This window comes from Grampus griseus (genome assembly GCF_964374135.1).
Source record: "Grampus griseus genome assembly, chromosome: 6".
NCBI lineage: Eukaryota > Metazoa > Chordata > Mammalia > Artiodactyla > Delphinidae > Grampus > Grampus griseus.
Window position 1 is genome coordinate 13,401,005 of NC_139000.1, and position 27,183 is coordinate 13,428,187.

The window sequence follows — 27,183 nt, forward strand, 5'->3', positions numbered from 1 at the left end:
GTTGTTATGTTAAGGCCCAGCCTAGATGGCTTTGTGCTCTTACTTACCTGGCTGAGCCTTGTTAGTTTTTCCAACTCTTCTTTGAGCTGGTTGGCTTCGGCATCCTTTATTTTTAACTGAGCCTCTAGCTCAGCCTCGTAGGCACTGAGATCTCCTTGGGTCTGCTGCAGGGATGCATTCACCTCATGCTGCTCCTGAAGGGCGCTTTCTAGCTCTGCAAGCTCCTGCAAGGATTCAGTGTTTTAAGTACAGAACCCTCAGTGTGCTGCTTAAGCATCTGCAAGTCATTATAAGTAACGTGAGCACTTAAAGTAAATGCTGGCCAGCCAGTGCTGGCCAGGCACAGAGTATTCAATGGCAATACGATGAAGCTGCAGGCTGTGTGAATCCAGGCTGGAAAACAAAAACACTGACTAAATGTAATAAGAAAAATCAGTCAGCTACAGCATGTTTTCCAAAGTAACCAGTTGTGTGATACTTTAAATGAGTCTTATGTATTCGTAAGAAGAAAGAAGAGAGGAGGATAAAATTTAAGGCCTATTTTCCTTCAGACACTGGAATAAATGTTTTCACATTCATTATTTAATTACATCCTCACAGTAACTGTGTAAGGTAAAGTATTATCCCCGTTTTATAGATGAGGAAATGGAGAATGAAGATCTAAGTAAACAGCACAGAGCTGTGCAGCTAAAAAAAGGACAGAGTCAGAATATGAACTGAGATTTCTGACTCCAAAGCCCACACTCTTCCTGTTAAACCACAGTATGTTCACTTATCAGAAGAACAAAATGGGACTAGCACTCTCTAATATTAAGGATGAGAGAGAAGCTTAAACGAGTGTTAACAAGAATATAAGTACCTGTTGATTAGCATACCACAGTTCTGATTCATTTTAGCCTATTTTTTTATGATTACACATTATAGCTTTCACCTGTTTATTTGGAATCTTGAAGAATTAAACTATTCTGATTAAAGAGGAGAATCCTGTGGTAAGAACTTCTATAGAAGAGTTTCTCAGTAAGGGATCAAAAGACCACCTGGCATCTGAATCATATGGGTTGCTTGTCCAAAATGCAGACACTACTTATAACCAACAGAGGATTAATATCCAGAATATATAAAAAGTTCCTACAAATCATTAAGAAACAGACAATCCAATAGAAAAAATGGGCAAAGAATATGAATAGGGATTTCACTGAAGAGAAAAACTGAATGGCAAATAAACAGATGAAAAGTACTTAACATCTCCAGTAATCAAGTGAAAATGCAGTTAAAACAAGACACAATTTTGCACAGAGCATAGAGAAACAAGTTAAACAAACCATGAGGAAACAATCAGATAAATCCAGAACATGGGACACGCTACAGAACTACCAGCTGGATTCTACACACACACACGCGCGCGCGTGCGCGCACCATGAAAGACATTCTTGGCACAATTGGGAAAATGTGAATATGGCTCAGATATTAGATAATATTAGGGAATTGCTGTTAATTTTCCTAGGTATAATAATGGTATTGCACTGATGTAGGAAAATGTCCTCATTTTTAAGAGATATGTACTGAAGGGATGATGTCATAATATCTGCAATTTTCAAATGACCCAGCAAAAAAAAAAGATATAGAAAAATATTTGTTGAATCTAAGAGAGCACATAGATGCTCAATGAATTATTCTTTCAACTTTCCTGTAAATGTAAAAATTTTCATAAAAAAGACATCATTTCAAATTCAGCACATTGGCAAACACTAAGTCTGACAAAATGTTAAATTTCCTGAATTTGATCTTTATTCTGTGTTTATCTTAGAAAATGTCCTTGTTCTCAGGAAACATACTGAAATATTTAGAAGCTAAAGAGCATGATGTCTACCGCTAATTCTAAAATGATTAAGAAAAAAATTTATATAACAATGTATATAAAATCATGTAAAATTTTATATGAGACAGAAAGCAAATGTGGCAAAATAAATTGGTGACTCTGAATGGAAGGTATAGTGAGCTATTCTTGCAACTCTCCTGTAAGCTTGAAATTATTTCAAAATTAAGGCTTACAAAATAAAAGTTAGATAACATTAAGGTGATGTCAAGGATGTGGTGTAATGGTAGCCCTTCACACTGCTGGGGGGAACAGAAATTCACAAAATCACTATGGACAGTAATTTGACAATATCTAGTGAAGCTGAGAAGGCACGTACACTCTGACTCACAGTTCCACTGTGAACACAGTCCCCATGCTCAGGATGTGTGTAAGAATGTCACTCTCAATATTGTAATAGCAAAAGAATGGAAACCACCTCAATATCCCCCAAGAGGAGAATGAATAAGCAATAAATTTGTGGTAGGCACATACAATGGGATGCTATATACATCAATAAAAATAGAGCTACATGTATCAACTTGCATAATTCTCAAAAACATAAACATGAAGGAAGAAAGGAAGTAGCCAAAGAATACATTATGTACTTTTTATATAAATCCTAAAATTATGCAAAACTATAATACGTATTGTTTATAGATGGATACACATATAATAAAAGAGAGATAGAGGGAAATGATAACCATATTCAGGATTTTGCTACCTCTGGGAGGGGTACACAGAGGGTTTCAAATATATCTGTATGTTTTAGTTTTTAAGCTGTGAGTACATAGTGTTAAATATTTTTGATATTCTTATATGTCTGATAAATTTCATAACATTAAAACAAATTAATTCAAATTTCCAAAGCCAGCCCTACTGAGGATGAGGTTTGGGAATCTGGGTTCTCCTGCAATGTAAAGTTTACCAAACAACTAAAACAGAGCAAGTGAAATCTCCAAATGAATGTCAACAAATCAAGCATGGAAGGGTATAATTTACAATGCTGTGTCTGTTTTGTTATCTGTAAAATAATACTACAATTATGAAGTAACAGCAACAAGAATAAGAAAAATTATGTTATGCTTAATTTTGCTACACAAATAACAAAATATGAACATCTAATACAGTATTTGTAATAGCTATAATTTCTTATTCTTTAGAGTTATTTGATCACAATACTTTTCAGGGATAGCAATTCAGCTAAAATAATCTTCCTTTTCTTAGTAAGGGAAAAATAATGCTTCCAAGTGTGTCACAACTAAAGGGAAAAAAAACCCCAAAACACTAAATAGCCCCTAACACTTTTGCCACTTATAATTGCACTGTGGCTAACTTCCTTAACTAACTTAACTTGGACATCATCCACTTCTGAAGGTAAGGAAAACAGACAAGAAGAAACAAATCATACCTTCCTCATATTTTCTGCATCTAAGGCAACTATTTCCAGTTGGTCCCTTTCCTGCTTGACCTCAGTCAATCTCTGCAGCAATGTCTCTTTCTCATCCTGTAGCCTTCTGCACTCATTCTGGGCCTGAGTAGCCTGGCCTTTGACAGTCCCCAGGTATTCTTGCAACCCACTGATGACACCTTCTAAGTCCTTCTTCAGGGCTTCATTTGCTGCTATCTGGCCTAAGCAAGACGAAGAAAGGGAAGACGATAATATATATAAGAAAATGCTTTCAAGATACATAATTACTGCATTTAGTCTCCTTAGCTATTGTTACTAGCTAAGAATGAAATTTTAAGCTTTCAATTATTTCCTACTATCTTAGATTTCATTTTCAAGATATAGTAATAGCTTTCCCCCCTATTATCCATGGTACAGGAGTATTAAGCAGGTACACAATAAAAATAGTATATTCATTGGCATTGCTTATGAAATGCTTAATACATGCTATAAAAAGTTTAAAGTAGTGATTTCCAAATAAAATAACGAAAAGTGTGCAACAAAACAGTTCTTGCTGCTAGACACACAAAACAAAACCAAGTCAAATCCCAGACTAGCAGCATTAACCTGTAACCTGAAGACTTATAAAAACAAACAAACCATATATTGGGTTTACTATGTCCAGGCACTTCATGAACACTATTTCATTTAATCTTCCCCAAACTAATGATCGTGACAGAAATAATTTGTCCCAGGTAACACAGCTGATAATGGCAAAACAAGGACTGGGGTCTTTTTACCACAAGCCAAGGCTCTCATCACTTACAGTCTATTATCTTCCTCTTCCACTATTATGGCAATGTCACATTTTTTTTAAATGATTTTTTTAAATGGGTGGAAGATCTATTTTTATTATTTATTTAAAAAATTTTCTTTTTTGGCCACACTGTGCAGCTTGTGGGATCTTAGTTCCCCAACTAGGGATTGAACCTGGGCCCATGGCAGTAAAAGCAAAAGAGTCCTAATCACTGGACCACCTGGGAATTCCCAGCAATGTCACAATTGAAATTTGCACTGCAAAAATAGATCCTAAAATTCTTTCTGCAGTCTCCTTATAACCAGACACCGAATGCCTGATATCAACGGACTCTTTGCTCCTGAAAAGATTTTAGGCCTTAGAAGAAGACAATCACATGCCAGAGTTTATCATGATAATGTACGGATTTCTTGCCATAGTGACCTGACTCACTAGGACATCAACCCAAGAAAACTAAAATAAAAATTTTTAATTTTATTAAACATTTTTGAGTACTCTGCAAATATTTCCCTATCAAATACTAGTACTAACAGCTGAAGCATATTCAGCTAATATCTGGATTAATGCCTGTTATTTGTCTTTTATTAACACTGAATCTGATTTACCTTAAATCATACTTAAATTCTCACCTTCAGTAAGCTGTTGTTCAAGGTCCTTAATCTCTTCAGTTTCTTTAGCAATTCTAGAAAGTATCTCATCCAAACGACTTTCAAGTTGTTTGTACTGCTTGTTCATAATGTCAAGCTGTTGTTCTTTACCCCTCTTCTGAGCCTTCATATGGCACTGAATTGAAAAAAAAAAAAAATCCCTAATTCTTTAAACTCTTATAAAAATAATAGTCCTTAATAACATTTCTAGGGAAGAGTGGAAAAGAAAATGTAACAATTTGCATCTGTTTTGTGTCAGACACTGTTGTTTTCACATGAAGTTTTCATTTAAACCTCATGATAACTTGATGTGGAAATCATCTCCATTTTACAGATGAGCAAACTGAGGCTCAGGAAGGTTAAGTGATTTTTCCCAGGTAACAGCTAGTAGGTAATGCAGCCAATTTCAGTGTTCTTTGCACTGCACTAAAATGTATCTTTCCAAAAGGTTTCCCAAAAGTTAATTGATTACATATACATATAACCATAGGAAAAGGCTATATTCTAAAATGTTAACAAAGGTTACATCTGGGTGGAAAGATTACAAGAGATTTTTAATAAGTTTTTTTAGCTAAAAAATTTATAATAGACAAGTAATAACTTTTTATTAAAAAACATTAAGTATAATTTTTAAAAAGGTTTTTTTGGGGAAATACAGACATGAAATAAATACTTCCTTAGAATTCAAGTTTATTTTCTTTTTTTTTTAACTTCTTTATTATTGGAGTATAATTGCTTTACAATGGTGTTAGTTTCTGCTTTATAACAAAGTGAATCAGCTATACATATACATATATTCCCATATCTCCTCCCTCTTGCATCTCCCTCCCACCCTCCCTATCCCACCCCTCTAGGTGGTCACAAAGCACCGAGCTGATCTCCCTGTGCTATGCGGCTCCTTCCCACTAGCTATCTATTTTACATTTGGTAGTGTATATAGTGTCCATTCCACTCTCTCACTTTGTCCCAGCTTACCCTTCCCCCTCCCCGTGTCCTCAACGAGTTTATTTTCAATTCCTTATACAAAGAAACATTTTGCTTTTAAGTTCCATAAACTGGGAGTTGAGAGGGACCTCGAAGACCATTTAGCCCAGTGATTCTCAAGATGGAGGGCCCTATGGAGGCACACCCCTGCAACCACTACATACAGCTGCAACCACTACATATGCCCCTGGTGGAAAAGAGCTTCCACACACCCACACACACTCTGACAGTCATCGCTTTAGGGAGCTACTGTTAACTGAAAGGACTGGATTGTATTTCTCAGGTGTGCTGGGAGAAAAACTGAAAACTGATGACCTAGTCTAACTCTTCCTTTTACATGTGAGAAAACTGAATCTCAGATCCATCAAATGACTTGCCCAGGTCTCCTTAAGCAACTGTTCATATGGAGACAAAATAATTCCCCAGAGAACCTGTGCCCTCCCACTCACATCACACCCTCGCAGCTCTAGTTTGCCCCCACAGGATCAGAGGAACAGAACAATAATAAATCAAGAGAAAGTTACCAGGAGAAAGAACTATATTAGTCTGAACAACGAACTCCATGCGTCTCAAGTCTAAGACTACAATTTGATTATAAAAGAACATTTCTCAATTTTACAAGTCTGCTGCCTCCAAAGACAAGAAAGAAAGTCTCTTCATTTCTGAAGAATAAATGAGAGGCAGCTTGATTGGAAGGTTTTTATTTTACTACTGGTAAAACGTGATGGATGTTCAAAACTCTTCTCCTACTCTCCCAAAATACCCATCTGAAGTCTTTCTGAAAAGATAACTGCAGATAAAACCTTAAATTCTAAGTAAATTTAGGATTTTTATGGCTCAAGAAAGAATTTTCAAAAAGATCTACACTCATATCTGTATCAATAAATCTTAAAAATTCACCATTAAAACTTCCACTGAAATCTCTACATGCAGGACAAAAAAATTAGTTCAATACACCAATGATCTGCATTAAACACATGGGAGCAAAAGTAGATTCAGCGATTTTCACTACCATGGAGCTCACAATAGAGGTACTGTAAAAACAGGAACTTACATCTCTCACTCCTCCTCCTTTTTAAATCCTTTGTACACAGAGAGAGAAAATGATCATACCTTAATTTAGAATTTGTCCTGTTAAAACTGAGACGTTGAGAACAGAGGAACTGTGGGCGGAACGCTTTCTAATGCTGTCTTGAAAATTCATGTGCACTTCCCTCTCTGACAGCCACAATTTTGTAAACGCCTCTGAGCCTCTAACCTCCCAGCGCTTCAAACCACATTCCTGGCAGAGATTGAGCGGCAGCCCAGCCCGTCCAATCACAAGCAGCCTCTGAAGGCAGGCCACACCCTCCGTGCTTTAAATCACAACACAGGAAGCTTCCACAGGCCAATCACGCACAATCTTTGCAACAGATTACTACAGATTAATTGCCTTTAGCATACAGTTTGCTCGCATAGAGCATTGCTAGACAGGGAACAGGGATACAAATCTTCCTTTATTATGTTTGCTCCTGTGGTATTTCTGCTTCTGCGAATGTTTTCTAGAACTAAAATGGGATTTGATTTTTATATAGTACCTTTTCCTTTTGAAAACTAGTTAAATGCTTATGTCTGTTGAAAACTTGGCTTGGCTCTGAGCTAATTTTAAAAATAATTAATCTCTTTAGACCTGTAACTCCTTTGTGAGGCTCTGCCTCTTCCTAAAAGGGGGTACTTTGGGAAATCATTTAATCTTTCTAAATCATATTTTCATTTTATGCAAATTTAAAAAGTCACCAGTCTCATTTGGATGCTGTAATAAAATAAAGTTCCACACCATATGTGCCTAAAACCAAGTGCAATGCAAGACACGTCACTGGCACTTAACATACTTGTTTTCCATCATATCTCAGTCATTTACTGTTTCCTAATCTCTCAAGCTTTTACTTTAAATTCTATTTGCTATTCAGAAAGATACTTCATCTGATTAGATAATAAAAGTTAAATAAAAGCCTGAATCTGCAGAAAAATATGCAGAATACCATTCTTGATTCTTTCCCTCTTGCTAAAATGTTCACATTTTGCAGCCTAAAATGGGGTGCCTAACACTAGGCATTAAGGTGACTTTGTGCAAATTAGAAAAAGATGCTCCTTCCAGGTGAACAAATTAAAAAGAGACATCCTCTGGTGCTCAGACTAAGACTGTAACCCTAAGAAGTAACCTTCACAAGTTTTAACAATACCAAAAAGGAACTTCAAAATCTGGCTTGTATGTTTCATCTCCACTATTACAGATTGATTTTGACTACCTTCAAAACTTGGATGCCTTTCCTACTTCTCATTTAACTCCGTTCTATATGTAATTCTTTACAGATATCCAGTGTGTATTAGACTCCCGGTATGCCAAGACTATCACAGTCCTAAGTTGAAAGCAAACAGACAATCTAGGTTCTGATTACACTCATAGATCACAGAACTACAAGAGGGAGTAAAGGAGCTTTGGGTAGTGCCTATAGGCCAGTTCTTCCCTACTTTCCTTAATGCAAGCATTCATAAACATAGCACTGGCCCCTGGGGATTCAGTTCCTGTCCTCAGGGGCCTTACATGGGGTGGTAGACTTCTGAACAAATAAATATGATACAGGAAGATATCACAGACCACATTATATATTATTTAAAATCTCTAATTTTTCATGTAATGAAAATTCTTCAAGATAATCAAGACTACTTTTGGTTTCTTTTTTTTTTTTTTTTTTTTTTTTGCGGTACGCAGGCCTCTCACTGCTGTGGCCTCTCCCATTGCGCAGCACAGGCTCCGGACGTGCAGGCCCAGCGGCCATGGCTCACGGGCCCAGCCGCTCCGCGGCATGTGGTATCTTCCCGGACCAGGGCACGAACCCGGGTCCCCTGCATCGGCAGGCGGACTCTCAACCACTGTGCCACCAGAGAAGCCCTGGTTTCAATTTTAATACTAAGTCTTAGGCTTTTGTTATAAAAGACCTTATGTCTGTGATGATATGGTCACCCTTTGTCAAAATTAGCTGGCCTCCAAAAAATATCTATGATATTTTACTAAAATGCTTAAAGGGATAACTAAATAACTTGTCAAGTACATAAAGCAATTATAGTGCATTGTCTTTACCATGTTAAATTCTATGGTTTCTCATAATCCAGAGATTTTAAAGTTTTTTTTTAAATAACCTTATTATTCAAAGTATACCAGTAAAATATGCAGGAAATATTCTTACTTCTATTTTACAAATATTGGCTAAAATATAAACCATTAGTAAGACTTTTCAGAGTAGAGACAGAAAGAGACAAGAACCTAATTCCATCATCCAGCCACCTGACCACCTCTGGCCACATTTTAGGAAGACATACTCTAGAGAAATGTTTTCTTTTTAAGGACAAAACAAAACAATATGAAACAACAAATAGCTTTAGTGGAATATTTGCATGAAGGATTAAAGAAGAGGTAGAAAAAGGACTCCGAACCCCCTCAGCTCTCCCATCTTGCCACCTTGCTGTTAAGAAAGAAGAAAATAAAACAAGGAGAGAGAAAGAGTAAGAGGTTTGGAGAGCACCTTAGAGCAGGTTACTCTTGATTTGAAATATAATGAAATTCAATTACTTAAAAAAAATATGTATATCATTCATCAATTGTTCTACTGAAAGCTACTACCTCCATCAAGCCCTAGGTTGTTTTGTTTTAAACACACACACACACTTCATATATATGTGTGTGTGTGTGTGTATATACACACATATGTATATATATATAATACACATACATACACTCATATTATATATACACACATATAAACATATGTATTGCTCAGATTTGTGCATCAAACTAAAAGATTTTCAGAAAGGACTCTGAGGCTAAAAACGATGAGACATAATACCTAGAAAGAATGATATGCTCATCCCCATAGAACAAGCCAAAGATCTCTTCATTTACTTACATGTTTTGGGTCTTTGGAATCCAGACTATCAATACCTATTTGCAGGTCCTTGATCTCCTTCTGCTTTTCAGCAATTTCTCCTCTTTGCTTTTCCATCTGCATTTCTAGATCCAGAGCTTCTTGGCGTAATTTATTTAGAAGTTGTATCCTACCACTCAACTGCCTGTAAAGAAAGTCTTTCTCCGCTTCTGAAATCTAATTCCCCCCCCACCCCAACATACAATTAACAGAGGACAGCAACACTGATTTACAAATTTACAGAAAACAACTAGTACAATTTAAAAAGGTATTCCATGCTCTATCAGGTTTTTTTTAATAATAAAAGTAAAATGCAGGAGATACCTAGGCACTCCATTCATATCTTATACTTTTATCCTTATTATATGTAAGAAAATTTTATTTTATAAAAGTTATGAAAACAATAGCAGTAGCAATGAAGTTGTCATATTAGTATAAATAATTTATAAATTATTATTAATAATAACCATAGTATTAATGGTAGCTGACTTTATATAGCACTTACCCTTGTATTAGAATATCAAGCCAACTGACAATGTAATGAAAAATTTAGGCTATATTATACTTACTCATTTAAAATAACTATTTTTTCCAAGCACATTTTGTAAGCATCCATTTACTTAAAAATTATGTACATTATTTACTTCTACCAATTTATCTATATAAAGCTTTCGCCAGTACTGTTATAAAACATTCTTATTTAATTATTAAAATCATTCTTAATAGCTCCATCCACCTCATCTCCCATTTTCAATCCATCTTTAAGTCCTGTCTATTCTACTGCCAGATTTTACCTAGTCTTCTTTCTCTCCATGTCCACCATCACCTTTGTAGTCCAAGCCATTATCATGTCTTGCCTGTACTAAACAACAGCCTCCTAACCGATATACACATCTCCATTTTTTCCATCTCTCTCAACCCATTTCACTCTCATCAAGTAGCCAGAGTGACCTTATAAAAATACAAATAGGATCAGCCATGCTACCACCTAAAGTCCTTCAAAGGTTTCCCATTACATTCAGAATAAAATTCAAACCCCTTAAAATGGCCTATGATGCCTGGCATGAGCTTTAACCTCATCTTCCACTATACTCTCCCTCATCCTGCAGAGGAATCTTTAGTCTGAAGTCTTTTGCACACACTGTCACCTCTGCCTGGAATATGCTTGCCCTTAATTCTGCCTTACTGGCTCTTTTTCATCCTTTGGGTCTCAGCCTAAATGTCACTTCCTCAGTGAGGCCTTTGTGGGTTGCAGCAATCTACATCCTCTTTACTGTCTCTCCTAATTTTCTTTCCCCCCTAGAACTTATGTTGTTTAACTATACATTTCTTTTAAACTTATTTTTACTTATTTTTTGCCTACTTCCTGCCCAAGAGAGAGGAACACATCCGTTTTTTTCATTACTCAGGGCCCAGCTCAGTCAGCAACTGCCACATAAACTCGAATCAATTTCTAGTTACTAAATAATTTGAAACTAATGACACAGGGTTATCTTTTTAAAAGAATATATAATTTGGACTTCACCTTCTTTTCTTCCTACTATGGTATGAATACATTACCATCACAATTTTCAAATACTGATTTTTAAAATTTGCAAATAACTAAAACCTTTTACTTACTTAAAAACTAAAATGTCAAAATACTTCCTTTTTTGAACTTTCTCCCTATGCAACTACATCATGGGTTTGAGCTGCTTGCTTCTTCATGACATCATCTTTATGTATACCATATTTTATATCATTTATATTTTTGCTACTCATGTTTAATAATGTTCATTGTAGAGGTGTTTTCTGGCTCTTAATCTAGGTTCCAGGATCTTAAAGGTGGTGAGTGCTTAATTAAATTAGGAGAGATATATTAGGAAGCAGCTTCCCTGGATAAATTGGACACTTTCATAATACAGTAGACTGAATATATCTTTTTACATAAATGGTTAAGTAATGTGTATCTATACACTCTATTAAATGCTAATAGGATGTCATCCTGAATGGAAGGAAATGAAATTGGAAAACGCTAGAACCATATCTGACTCTGAAATTTGTTATTCCGTAATTAATTAGGCAGCACTGATATAAAGATTTTTTTACACGGTTATGAAGAGGGAAACACATTTCATTTTTGGCATTTTCTCTTAGCAATGCAGCTTTACTTTTACTTACTTTTTTAAGTTGTACAGCTTCTTCCAGTTGTTTAAATTCTTCAGTAGCTCTTAAAATTTGTTGTTCTGCCTTTTCTATTTCATCATGCAGTTCTGATAGTCGAGCTTGTGCTGCAAATTTAAAAACCATGCACACAGGCACACAAGAAAAATCTTGAATTCTCAAATTTCTACCTTTTTCTTAGCAATAACTTCCTCCAATTAAATTCTGCAATTATACAACACAGGAATAAAAAAAAAAGTAATTTCTTATGATTGTTTTCCTCTCTATTAGTTAATCTCTAGAATAGTTTCATGATATGCCATAGAGCTATAATTGATCCATTTATTTGTAAAATCCTAACATAAAAGGGGCTCTGCTTGATACTCCCAACATTAAAGAACTCTTTTGAAAGAATAAGGATTTTATTTGTAAATATGTGCTTACATGTCACCAAGTTATAATTAGGTTTAGAGTATTAAACAAAAACCTGTGTTAGAGACAAATGCTTTATGATGGGATTCAATATCAAGAAATTCACTACTGATTTGGTAATCCCAAATCAGTGACTTTCCACCTCAAATTCCTGATTTCTTTCTCCCTCCCTGCCTCCTATAAAACTTGAGGCTGGTGTGATTTAGTTTCGCTTTCCCCTTCCAGAGCCTTGCATATAGCATACGCAGGCACGGACAATTCGGCCTCTTTTCTCCCCTCTCCAAGTCAACCGCTATTGGCCTTCCATGTATTCCATTTAGCTGCCAACCAAGGGAAGATGGGCTACTAATCTCATTGCTTGAGATCCCCACAATGGGTCATGATTACTAGTGAGATGAATGAACTCAGGTCTGCTTTCTCCTTCCGCCATATGCATACAGCTAAGTGAGGAAGTGGGTCCAAAGTTTGCCATTTGGAAGGTCTCTAAGTGTCCCCTTGGATTGATTTCTTCCTCTTTGTGACTTGCCAGGAAGTGATAAGATTCCTTGAATTAGATGGCTGAGGGCGGGGTGCAGTTGACGAAGTGGAGTGTGGGGCAGGTCAAGAAGAGTCAGAGGCCAGCCTTAGGCCTAAGCCTAAGGAGAGTGCACTGATCCAGTTTATCCAAAGCACTACTTTAGGTTTTGGCGACATGTATAGGAATCAATAACTTTACTTGCTTCAATTATTACTAATTATGTCTTTGAATGTGTAAGTCCAATGGTGAGGAGCACCTGTTGGCAGGATGAAATTTAAGCATTCTTGGAGCCCCTGGACATGCTGCTATCAAATAACGGTCAAAAACCCCATTCTTCATAACAGGAATCATTAAAAAATAATCTGTTCAATGAATCACTGCTTTTGTTTTAGATGTCTCATGTAAACAACAATATAATAAATAACTTCAGCATGTTTAACTAGAAGAATTAAAAAACAAAATTTGCTTATATATTCAATTCTTTTGTATTTTTAAAGAATTTAAAGTAACTTTTTTTAACCTGCACTTATTTTGTTTTCTTTGTCTTCCAGTCGTGTGTCCAGTGGCATATGGGCTCTCAAGTTCACATGTTCATTTCTAAGTTGTTCCCCTTCATCTGGATCCATCCTCTTGATCTCTACTAGCTGGGCATTATCGGTAATATAACTCTCTGTGGCAAACATATTTCTCTTGTATCTGGATTTGCCAATGTAAGGGCTTTCGTCTGGGGCTTTATCAATGTCAACATACTAAAAACAAAATAAATAAATCTTATGACTTAATAAGTAACTGCTATGCAGTCGAGTGACATTATTCATTTTATTAATGAAGAATATATCACAGAATTGCCTAAATAGTAATCCTACACACATAGAAGTTTAAAAAAATATGTAATTCTTTTATCTTATTCTTAATATACTAAAAAGGAACTAGAACAAAAAATGGTCTCAAAAGGATTACTCCTCCTATCCCCAAACAGTGAGCTGGATTGACTAAGAAAGTGCCTACAGTTATGTGGTTTTTGTTGTTGTTTTTAGCACTGCTGTATCTCTCAGATCAGAAATCTACATGTTTTATTTTGGTTTCTTGGCTGATATATAAGTAAAATATCAGTCTAATAAATTTTAAATGTTGAATTTTTACTAAAATAATTTTTCATAAAAATTTAGTATTTACTAAATACTAAATTTTTACTAAATCATATTTGATATGACATTTTATTATCATATATTATTTTATATGATACTGACTGGAGCTTGGAAGTTAAACAGTTCCCTGTTGCAGTGGCATTTATGGTATTTGTACAAATAATGGTTGACTAATAGTGAACCCACTGATTATTGAAAAAACAATGTAGGGAGATGTCTATTCCATGGTCACTGAAGCAGGCAGTGCACTTTTCCTGGAGGTTTGGATTTAAGGAAGCTGATCAACCACACTCTTGAGTGAGGTAACAGGATTAGAAGGGCTGCTTATGGTTACGAATATGGATGTGGGCAAATATCTTCTTGGGGCTTTTAACCTCTTTTGGACACTGCTCTACCTCACTGAGCCAAATAATTCACAGATTCAACCAAAATACTCTGCTGGTATCTTAAGAAAAACATGGAGTGGTTATTGATAAAATCATTTGAACATCTCCACCACCCTGCCCTCCCCTGCCCCATTCTATGCTGGCTTTAACTGTGGATTACTACAAAATCAAAATAACTCACCTCTGATGGATAATAATTCAGTGGCTCAAATTTAGCATCAATTTTATAAAAAGCCAATTCCTGTTCCAGTTCATACTGTTTCTGACATGCTCGAGTTAGTTCCATGGTCTTCTGCCTTAGCTATTGGCCCAATTTGATATGAAACAACACATAGATTCAGTAAGTTAGTATAAAGGTACAGTGGTGTGGCAAGCTCTAATTATAACTGATAATTAGATTTTTTAAAATCTCACAGCAAATAGAATAACATTAAGAGCATTTTATCTTAATTCTAAAATATTACAAAGAATGAAATACCAAATTATCATTTCATAAGAGATCACATAAAAGACCTTTGAAGTTTATATGTTATTTCAGGATACAATGAGTAAAAATTTTAAAAATCATTTAAATTTGCCTTATCCAAACATGAAAATAACTCTGTATCAATTATTTTTAAGTAACTAGTCTACTAAGTACCTGCTTCCTGATTTCCCAATAACTGGTACTAATTTATTTAACTGACTCATGATAGTTTCAAATCATGGATAGAAATAATATTTGACATTTACTAAGAAATTAGAAGGAGCGAGAAGGATGAAAATAGGAGATTGGTTTTAATTGTTGTACTGATGTTGCTGTAGTATTTTGGCTAATGGCATCTCAGTTTTAAGTGTTCAGAACATTATTCTTTGTAATGGAGGATAAGGGATGTGAATAAGCTCAATGAGATCCAAATATAGGATATTAAATTTTTAATAAAGTAATCCTACTGTAATTACAACTTTTCAGTTATTCTTAGAAATTGTAGGAGCTAGAAGAAAAATCATCTAATCTAACCCTCTGAATTTATAAATAAAGAAACTGAGTCCCAGATTGGTGAACTGACTTGTCAAAAGTTACATCATTAGATTAGTGGCAGAAGTTAAATATTTTATTAACTACCAGTACCAGTCCCCTTTCTACTAAAGCAATCCTTGAGTTCATTTCAAAGGTCCACTAAGTGATTTCTGCTTTTTCATTCCCCCCAGCATCTGACAGTAGATACCAGACAAAAAAAGGCATGCAGAAACACTTCTTTAATATAAAAATGCAAGCTGAAGAAAATAAAACATAAACGAACATGAACATTTTACAAGGCCCGTGAAATCAAAGTCGTGCATGATTTAGCTTTCAGTCACCTCCTGATTATCCAACTGAGTGGAAGTAAGGCTAACCTGGATAACAGGTAATTCTGACTGAGTACTCACTGTATGCCAGACACCATGCTAAGCATTTGACATATGCCATCTCACTGAATCTTCACAACTACCCTATGAGATGATAAAAGCTGTACAGAGAGGTTAAATAACTTGTCCAATTGCACAGCTGGTAGTGGAAGAGGCAGAGTTCAGTTCCAAGTTTCCCGATTTCAAATCCGACACTCTATTATACTACACTGCCTTCGATGTCCTGCTGCAGGGTGTCAAGCACATTACCCACATTGATGCTTTCACTGAATGCTCACAAGTCCCTGAGTCCCTAGAAGGCAACTCACAACCAACAATGTCAACTAATCTTGCGCTTCTCTCCCTAAAGATCAGTGGCAGTGGGGACAAACAAAGGCAAATGTGACTGAACGGTGGAGGCTATAGGGACTGGTCTCCACAGGCAAATACAGTTGACCCTTGAACAATGTCGGTTCGAACTGAGCAGGTTCACTTACACATACATTTCAATAGTAAATACTATAGTACTAGACGGTGGTTGTTTGAATCTGTGGATGCTGAGGAACTAAGGATATTGAGGACCAACTATAAGTTATACGTGGACTAACCCCTGTGTTGTTCAAGGCTCAACTTTAATAATGAATACTCTGTGCATCTTAAAGTACTTTTGTGTCTTTTACAGCAGTAGGCTTAGCATATAGTAAGCATTCAATAAATGTCCTTTGAAGAAATGCATAAATGGGAGCAAAGTGGGAGTCAAAGCCCGGGAAAGTATTAGCTGTGGATAATCAAGAGCTGACTGCAGTTAACATATTTACCAATAGGAAAAATGATACAAATTCTTTCCCCCACATTCAAATTCACTCTCCTATGTAAACAATCATTAAAAAAAATTATACATACACACAAGCACATTTCTCAAAAGGCAAGCCAGTTTCAAAACTTAAAATGTACATAAGGATATTAATACAAGTTTTCATGCAAACCATGAAAAACATAGTATACAATTCAGTCCTGAACAAACTACCTTTAAGGAAGAATAAAGAATCAGCAGAAAAGGGTCTGCAAGAAACCAAAACAAGGGCTAAAAGGAGAAAGAAGCAAACAGATACCATCACCTGGAGAATTCTAGAGAGTGAGGCTATAACAACATAAGCTGCTCTTTACTGACAACTTACCTTAGGAAGATATGGTTATTAATACCTGCATTATTCTCACATGGACACATTTTATCATCATTCTAATGGAGTTTTATATTTACCACCTTCCATTACTTAGCTTGATTCATTTCAAATCATTTTCATATTCATAACCTCACTTAGTCCTCACAACTCTGTGGGGCTGGCAGGACAGGTAAATCATCCTCATTTTAAAAATGAGGAAACAAGTACAGGAGTTTAAATAACTTGCAAAAAGACAATGAGTAACATTAATATTAAAGTTAACATTTGTTGGTGGCAGGAGAGGGGGACTACTACAGGTTAAATGGCCACCAGAAGTTTTCCTTCAATGTTACAATGCTTCATTTATAAGTTAATTGACTTACTATATGAGGAATTATTATATGAAACTAGAAAACATTATACAACTATAGGTGATATTATCACCAGATATTCTGCATAAGATAATGGAAAATGTTTTTCAAATGTAGGCTCTTGGAAAAAGACACAGAATTTTTTTTTTTTTAACATAGAATAGTCCTTTGGAATAATAAAAGAACTGGCAAAACAATATGAATTTGAAGAATACAAAATAGCTAAGAAATACATATGCAGTACTCAGCTCTCCAATACCTAAAGAAATGCGAAATTAAAGCAATGAGATTCCATTTTTTTCTATCCTATTTACAAGTTCAAAATAATACTATCAAGTGGGGGTGGGCTCTTTCACCCACTGCTATAGAAGTGTGAAGCAGTTATAAGCTTTTTGAGGGGTAACATTAATAGCTATCAAAATTTAAAACTTATAGTGATTATGCTAAGGAAGTACTAGTATGAATGCGTAAGGTATATATATATATATATATAAAGATTTTTCTCTATAGTATTGTTTCTAATAACAAAAAAGTGGAAGCAACTTAAATATTCATCAATAAGAGAAGATTAAATAAATCATGGAAAATCCGTATAGTGGAACACAATATACACTTTGAAAAGAATTTATGTGTGTGTGTATATATGTGTGCACATATATACACGTGTATGTATTTTTTTAACTTGGACAGCTGTCCAATGATATACTGTTTTGTAAAAAATAAGATGGTAGAATTTTAAAAAATATATAGTAAAATTTTTTTAAATCACAAAACATTCAAAAATATATATAATTACATATACACTATGTAATTATATATATATTGTAGAAGCATAGAAAACAAAAAGGATACATATTAACCTCCAAGGAATGTGGCAGGGGAAGAGTGAAACCTTCATTTTCTAGTGTATACATTTGTGTTGTCTGAATTTGTTATAATAAACATATAGTAACTTTGTATATAAAGTGTTTTTAAATAGTTAATGATAAAAGTAACATAATGACTCAAAAAGAGCACAGTCTGTCTTCTAACTGAAAACAATTACAGGAAAAAAAAACGAACAAAAACTGTTGACAATTTACAAAACATTTATTTACAGCATAAACATATCAACATAATAAACGAACAAAAGAGAAAACTAGACAACTATAATAATCCATAATTTTGGGATAGCACACAAATATAAAATAAAATATTTTGCCATGATTTTCAATGGGTTGACTTAACGTGCACCAGGGAGTCAGCATATGGAAATCATAATGTTTTTTTGTCTCAATAATACAAGATGAATTCTACACTATGAAAAAGATCAATAACTCAGGAAAATTTATTAAATGTTCACAAATATCAAGTGATACCAAAGTAAGTACTGTGCTTATTTTAAGTACTGTTTTATTTTTGTATTTAAAATACAACTGTTAAGTGATGGCACAAAGAGTTCACTGCTAAAATAAAACTGATTGTAATATGTCTTCAATGATTTAATTACTCATCATTCCACTCTTATGGAATGGAGTGCAAAAGATCTATGCATATTATAAGACCATTGATAATCACTGGTTTATTAACATCATATATAATATGCCTTCAGAATACAGCAGACATATTTGAAAACTACCTTCAAATAAGAGGCATATGAAGGAAGCCACAAATGCTCCGAATGTTTGACTAACAGAGCTGGGAAAGCTGCCCTGTCTTTTATCATGTCCCCCTGACAAAGAAGAGCTCAAGAAAGAGGTAATTAAGTAGTATTTGGATTTCAAGTAACAATTTCCCTCTCTATACAGAGGAGGGAACGCTTTTTTTTCTTGCTTAAAAATGTAAGTGCTTAGGCAGAATTCTTGTCAATAAATCAAGTAACTAAGCCAGAATGCCAATCTTGAAAGGGGGATGCAAAAAAAAAAGATAACTGTATCAAGGATTCTGCTAATTATATGAGAAATACAATTCTCTAAGTTATGCACAGAGATCAGAAAAAGAACTGTCAAAAGAAAAAGAGAGTACCAATAGCTATTTTTTTCTTCAAGGAAAGTAGACTAATAATTTTACAGAATCAAATTATCAAGGTTGAAAAGCGCTTTTAGGGTGATTTAGTCCATCTCCCTGACCAATGTTTTTTTTTATCTTTTCCCTAAACCCTGAGCACATGGCCTGTTTCAGTGATAGCACACACATTCCAGAGTTATCACATTTTATCTCAAGACAGCTATTATATAGATTTCTTCTTCATTACTAAATGAAAAACTGTTTTCCTATAATTCTTTTTGCCATTTCTTAATTTTAACTCTTGGTACCTTCATCAATAACTCCAGTCCCTCTTCCATGAAACAGTCCTTTGACTATCTGAAAGCAATTGTCACAGCTCACTGGGTCTCCTCTTCTCCAGCCTGGACACCCCTGTTGCTTTGGCCACTTCTCAGACATGGTCTCAAGACCTTTGAAGCCGCTGGGTCAGGTACCTTCTGAAGATATGCTATCTAGTCTGTCTAAATCTTTCTCTTTTAAGATATCTTTTCTACCTATTTTAACCATAAAGCCAAATTATTTAAAATTTAAACATTAAAGATATGCATATATGGCAATTTGAAAGTGCTCTATGATTCTACTCCCCTAAAATAACTGCTGTCAAGAATTTGGTATACATTCTACCATTTGACTTACACATACTTATACTATTATATACTTCCTTTATATATAGGACCATACTTGATATACAGCTTGCTTTTTTTCATATAGCAATATATGTTAGACGTCTTTCCATATGAGGATATACAGCTCTGCCTTCCTTTGATAAGAACACTATTATTCTACCACATGGATATCTACTGAGGGACATTTTAGTTATTCTCAATATTTTGTTAATATAGACAATAATGTAGTCAATGTCCTTGTATATATATGTGTATTTGTATATTTATATACATACACACATGTATCTACATATATCTCTTTATACATTCTTGTACCATTTCTACAGACTATATTATTAGAAATATATATTATACTATAACTTACATAATAACTAATAAATAATATAAATATTATATACAATATTTCCAATATACAGGACATAGGGTACATCCATTTAAATTTGGATAATTTTGCCAAATTGCTTTCTAAAAGTTTTTGCCAACGTACAGCCTCACCAACGGTGTTGTTGTTTAAAAAAATACAGACATCTAAGGGCAGTCTGACCAACTCCCCACGGTGTGGGGCTTCATCTTCCTCATTTGTTCTGGATATCATACTTTCACATAACACAGCTCAAGACAGTATGCATCTTTTGGGCAACCATACCATAGAGTGTGCAGTCAACTACAACCTGTCAAACCAGTTGCACATATTTCTGTTAAACCACATCTTCCCCATTTTATAGTCAGGAAGCTGTGTTTTTAGACCTAAGAACAAAGAATTTTCTATTTCAAGAGAATATAGTCAAGGCAATGTAAAATACGGACTTACCAGTTCATTTTTCGTGTTTAGGTTACTCTCTAGCTCCTCACAGCTCTGTTTTTGTAACATGGTCTCCTCTTTTAATGATTTGTTCAACTTATCTTGATTTTTAATTTCCTCGAGGAACCTTGTTTGTTTGCTTTTAAGCTCTTCAGTTTCCATCACCTTCTTCTCCAGGTCTCTTTCCAGTCTTTCTACCTCTTCTGCTAGTACAAATTTAATAGTTTATTGATCATTATATTTTCTATTTGAAGAAACATAAGACTATTTCTCAAATAATAACAAAAGAAGTCTTAGAATAGTATATATACAATTCTACTTTTAAAATTATTCACTATGGTTTTGGAAAAAAAGATTATTTTGAGCTAGAAAGTGATTTCTATTAAGAGGTAAGAAGGTATTACCATGTGGATAACAATTTTAAAAGATAACACAAAAATAAGGTGACTATAGGTGCGTGGGTTTATCTCTGGGCTTTCTATCCTGTTCCGTTGATCTATATTTCTGTTTTTGTGCCAGTACCATAATGTCTTGATTACTGTAGCTTTGTAGTATAGTCTGAAGTCTGGGAGCCTGATTCCTCCAGCTCCATTTTTCTTTCTCAAGATTGCTTTGGGGCTTCCCTGGTGGCGCAGTGGTTAAGAATCTGCCTGCCAATGAAGGTGACAGGGGTTTGGGCCCTGGCCCGGGAAGATCCCACACGCCGTGGAGCAACTAAGCCTGTGCACCACAACTACTGAGCCTGCGCTCTAGAGCCCGCGAGCCACAACTACTGAGCCTGCGTGCCACAACTACTGAAGCCTGCACGCCTAGACCCCATGCTCCGCAACAAGAGAAGCCACTGCAATGAGAAGCCCGTGCACCGCAACAAAGGGTAGCCCCCGCTCGCTGCAACTAGAGAAAGGCTGCGCGCAGCAACAAAGACCCAATGCAGCCAAAAATAAATAAATAAAAAATAAATTCAAAATTAGAAAAAGGGCTTCCCTGGTGGCGCAGTGGTTGAGAGTCTGCCTGCCAGTGCAGGGGACATGGGTTCGAGCCCTGGTCTGGGAGGATCCCACGTGCCATGGAGCAACTGTGCCCATGAGCCACAACTACTGAGTCTGCGCGTCTGGAGCCTGTGCTCCGCAACAAGAGAGGCCGCGATAGTGAGAGGCCTGCGCACCGCGATGAAGAGTGGCCCCCACTCACCGCAACTAGAGAAAGCCCTCACACAGAAATGAAGACCCAACACAGCAAAAATAAATAAATTAATTAATTAATTTAAAAAAACTTCTTAAAAAAAAAGATTGCTTTGGCTATTTGGGGTCTTTTGTGTTTCCATACAAATTGTGAAATTTTTTGTTCTAGTTCTGTGAAAAATGCCAGTGGTAGGTTGAGAGGGATTGCATTGAATCTGTAGATTGCTTTGGGTACTATAGTCATTTTCACAATGTTGATTCTTCTAATCCAAGAACATGGTATATCTCTCCATCTGTTTGTACCATCTTTAATTTCTTTCATCAGTGTCTTATAGTTTTCTGCATACAGGTCTTTTGTCTCCTTAGGTAGGTTTATTCCTAGGTATTTTATTCTTTTTGTTGCAGTGGTAAATGGGAGTGTTTCCTTAATTTCTCTTTCAGATTTTTCATCATTAGTGTATAGGAATGCAAGAGATTTCTGTGCATTAATTTTGTATCCTGCTACTTTACCAAATTCATTGATTAGCTCTAATAGTTTTCTGGTAGCATCTTTAGGATTCTCTATGTATAGTATCATGTCATCTGCAAACAGTGACAGCTTTACTTCATCTTTTCCAATTTGGATTCCTTTTATTTCTTTTTCTTCTCTGATTGCTGTGGCTAAAACTTCCAAAACTATGTTGAATAACAGTGGTGAAAGTGGACAACCTTGTCTTGTTCCTGATCTTAGAGGAAATGGTTTCAGTTTTTCACCATTGAGAATGATGTTGGCTGTGGGTTTGTCATATATGGCCTTTATTATGTTGAGGTAAGCTCCCTCTATGCCTACTTTCTAGAGGGTTTTTATCATAAATGGGTGTTGAATTTTGTCGAAAACTTTTTCCACCTGCATGCTTTTATTCACACCTTCTCCCTGGAACTGTCTTCCTCTATCTCCTACTGGCGTATTTTGCATCCTCCAGGTCTTAGTTTTAAAAACTATTCTGAGAAGCCTGCCCTGACTCTACCCTCCCCAGGTTGGACACTTCTCAGGGATGCTATGATGCCACCCTGCACCTCTGACGCAGTCCTCATCACAGAGAGAGTTGGAAAATGTGATCAAATAGCTTGGCTGTCTGCCTTCTCCACTAAAGTTTTGTGAAAGCAGAAACCGCATCTATCTGTATTACCACTGGATCCCAAGAGCTCAGCATCACTAAAAGCTCTTAATTAACATCCAAAGTTGTGAATGAATTATAAGTACTTTAAACATTTCCCCAAACAGTATATTTATATAATGACTTCCCCTTGCATTATTTATATTTTTTAATGATTCCAAAACATCAACTTCTGGGTAACAAATGTTGAGTTAGGGGGATCCGAAACAAATAAAAATCTACCATTTCTCAAGTATTGGATCAAACCATATGAAACTGTTGTTTTTATAAGTCAAAATGGACTAACTTGAACATACAGGCTCATGCCCTAACATTATCATGTTAGGCTATTTCATACCTTCCTCTTCCCTTCAAACCTCCCATACTCCTTCTATTTTCTTTTTCTTTCCAATCTTTTTTTTTAAATTAATTTTTATTGGAGTATAGTTGCTTTGCAATGTTGTACTCCTCCTATTTTCTTTCTCAGCTGATGACCTCTTATTTTATTGAGAAAACAGACCCCACCAGTGGGAACTTCCCCATCTTCCTACCACCAAGGCAACAAAACTACCCATACCTACACACATCTTCTCTCCCTTCTGATGGAGAAAGTGTCCCATCCCTCTTATCAATAGACAATCTTTCCTTTTTTTTTCTAATCTCATCTCCTGTCTTCTCAAGGACCAAAAGAACTAAGCCATGATTTGTCTCTCCACTCCGCTCTTGAATATTTTCTGTTGCTTTGATTACTAGCTTTGAGGTTTATTGCACTTGCTTCTCCATTTCCTGGTTGGAAGCTACTGGTGAATTTTTTTTAAACTTACTTTAAAAAATTCATTTATTAGGTACTAGGGGAGGAAACTGTGGGAGGCAATATCAAATCTTTACCCAAATGTCTCCCTCCCATTCAGTCTTCAATCTATAATCTAGCATTTGTCCCAGCCACTCCTGAACTGCTCTTGTCAAGCTCATCATCATGTTGTCAATCTAAAGCACTTCTCTGTGCTCATTTTTCTTCTTCATGTCTCAGCAACAGTCAGCATAGCTGACCACTTTCTCTTTTGAAATCTTCTCTGGGCTTCTGCAACCTACTACTTCCTGGTTTTCTCCTACCTTGCTGGCCTCTCTTTCTCAGTTTTCTTAACTGGCTCCTCTTCATGCTCTTCCAAACCCCTGCCTGAGTGAGCTAGTTGATTCTGGTGGAATTAAATATTATTTTTATGCTGATGAATCCCAAATTTATATCTCTAGGACAGATCTCTTGAACTCCAGACTCATATTTCTGATTCTCTTCTTGGTTGTCTCACAGACATTCAAACTCAACATTCTGAGTTCTCCCATTTTCCAAAACAATACTACCATCCAACCACTTACTCAAGCCAGAAGCTTGGGGATTATCCAATTCATTAGAAAGTGCTGCTGATGCTACTTCCAAAGCTGATCCGTCTATTCCACATCTACCACCTAAATATAGGCCACCAACATTTCTAAGGCAATAGCCTTCTAACATGTCCCTTTATCTCTATTTTGCCCTGCTTCAAATCATTCTCCATCCAGCATCAAAAATAATCTTAATATACAAACCCCCGCTTAAAAGTTGTCAGTGGCTTTCCACTGCACCTGGAATAAAATCCAAACCCCAAGGTCCTGTGCCATCTCTCCCCTCCCCATCTCTCCAAACTTTCACCTGGGCTATCCTCCAGTCATACTGATCTTCTTTCTGTCTCTTAACTCACCAGGGTCTTTCCAATCTCAAAGTACAAGCTGCTCCCTCTCCCTCAGGCCTTTCTTCACATGACTAATCCTCTCCTGCCTTTGCCTTCAGCTTATATGTCACTTCCTCAGAGAGCCATTCCTTTACACCACTTTCCAAAAAGGGGGTTCTCCTCTGTTACTTTATCTGGGTTTACTTGTTTTTTTGTCTATCTTCTCCACTAAAACACAAGCTGCACGAAGGCCAGTACCTTACGTCTTGATCACCATTATATCTTTAGTGCCAGATACAGTGCCTGGCTCACAGTACATGCCTAATGAATATTTGCTGAGTTCATTGATTTATGATGCCATTGTCTATGCAAATTTTTTTTTTTTTTTTTTTCCCGGTACGCGGGCCTCTCACTGTTGTGGCCTCTCCCGTTGCGGAGCACAGGCTCCAGACGCTCAGGCTCAGCAGCCATGGCTCATGGGCCCAGCCGCTCCACGGCATGTGGGATCCTCCCAGACCGGGGCACGAACCCGCGTCCCCTGCATCGGCAGGTGGACTCTCAACCATTGTGCCACCAGGGAAGCCCATATGCAAATTTTAATAGCATTATAAAGTTCATAATAAATATTTTTTTTCTGGATAATTTCTGAAATAAATTCCTCTCCCACCCAAATTTAGTTTTTTAAAAATATGTCACCTCACCTAAACTGAATCTCTCAAAAGCTTCCTGTCTGTCCTGAGTGGTTACTGGCTGACCTTCCAAACTTTCCAGTGAACGGAGGTGAAAAATGGTGAACTGGAGGTAATGAGGAAGGGTCACAACTGGATTTTCAGCTAGGATCACAGAAGTCAAATCTTGAAGGGGTTTCAATTTGCTTACATCTTGGAGCTGAAATGATAGGTAACATTATAATTGGTATAATTGAATTTAAAAATCATAAACATCAAGATGTTAAAATAAATAAATAAATAAATAAAATAAAAATCATAAACATACCTAAGGGAAGTAATAAATCAAGGAAATTGCTATTAACATGGCAAGCAACCTATTCATGAAACCTATTATCCAAAAGTAGTGATTTGAAGGGCGGAAAAGAAAGGAGTATTTGAGAATCTAAAATGTATCAAGGGCAGTATTAGGCATTTTCCATATACCATTTTATCTGTGACTCCTCACAAAAACCTATGATATAAGAACCATCTTAATTTTCTAGATGATGAAACTGAGGTTCAAAGAATTTAGGTGACTTGCTCAAAGCTCCGAGGTTATATGTTAATGAAATAGGATTTGAATTCAAGACTGTGAAACTCTAATCCTATTATCTTTTCAGTATGCTGATTGAACAAATCAAAAATATAAATGGCTATAAAAAAGGAGTTTGGTAAATCTTCAGGTAACAGTTATACTTGATAGTTAAAAGAAATAAGGATATGTAGAGACACTCACAGTTCTGAAGTAAGATTTTTACATTTACCCAAAGAGGGATTTTAAAAGGTTGAGAAACACTACTATCAATAGCTAGTATAAATAAATCTCTCCCAAGTGGATGTGCACTCTTACTGAAGCCAATGTCAAATATGAACTGGGATGAGAAGGTCTTACAAAATTAGAAATAATAATAAATATTTATTAAATGATTTTCCTGTTAACAGTCCTATCTAGGGATCAACTACTTTTGGAACATGTGTGGCAAATTTTAAATAGATTCATGGCTACCTCCTCCCATCACCCCATAAGCTCCAAGAGCTCCAAGGTGATGCTGTGTAACATGGCATGGGGCTTGGGCTGTGAGGCTCTTGGGCTGTCACAGTGAAATGGTAGAGTCACCTTACCAGATCTTTATAAAGATGAAATGAGAAAGCATAAACATTGCACAGCATTAAACAAATGTTATTTATTATTATTGGCTTCTACTGGTGAAAGTTTAAAATACTAAATAACTCTAATGCTGTATTCCTTATAGTTTTTAAAGTATTTTCACATCTATCATTTCATCTGAGCCCCATACCACTTCTGAAAGAAGGCAGGGCAGGGACTGTTTTCTCTAATTTAAATAGTGAGTTTTAGAGAGATGAAAGATTCTCCAAAGGTCACAGAAGCAAAGTCTAGACCCATATTGGAAGTCACATCTTTTATTTTCTATTCTAAGACTTAAGTTCTTTAAATTATAGCAGGATTGTACCAATTTTAATACAGATTTAAGTAAATTAATGTTTTTACTTTTCAATGCTTATTGAATATCTAACTGTATACATATCACAAGGAAATCATAAAATATACTCCAGAGAAAAATACACATCATTATTAGCTTATGTGAACCACGAAAACAAAGTTGCCCTACTATAAAAAGCTAGTGATTAACACTTCTTGTAACACCTAACACTATAATCAAGATTAATTCAGATTAATTCACAAGTTTGAAAAAAAAGAACTCTGCTCTAGCCATTCAGTGACATGGATTCGGGCACAAGTTGAATGACTTTGGGTAAGAGAGTTACCCTCTCTGAGACTTTACTTGAAAATGG

The 27,183-nt window shown here is 35.8% G+C and overlaps 1 protein-coding gene across 1 annotated transcript in view; it reads right to left on the reverse strand.

Moving 5' to 3' along the window:
- The window catches only part of CNTRL (centriolin), an 84,529-nt gene that overhangs the window by 41,557 nt on the left and 15,789 nt on the right, over positions 1-27,183 (reverse strand). Inside the window, exons 6-15 of the mRNA XM_082656611.1 lie at positions 25,360-25,546; positions 20,645-20,838; positions 16,676-16,732; positions 14,462-14,581; positions 13,267-13,495; positions 11,816-11,925; positions 9,638-9,832; positions 4,692-4,845; positions 3,267-3,487; positions 48-224 (exon numbers count right to left, since the gene is read on the reverse strand). Of these exons, the coding sequence (XP_082512737.1) occupies positions 48-224; positions 3,267-3,487; positions 4,692-4,845; positions 9,638-9,832; positions 11,816-11,925; positions 13,267-13,495; positions 14,462-14,581; positions 16,676-16,732; positions 20,645-20,838; positions 25,360-25,546 (1,644 nt within the window). The remainder of the gene's footprint in view (positions 1-47; positions 225-3,266; positions 3,488-4,691; positions 4,846-9,637; positions 9,833-11,815; positions 11,926-13,266; positions 13,496-14,461; positions 14,582-16,675; positions 16,733-20,644; positions 20,839-25,359; positions 25,547-27,183) is intronic.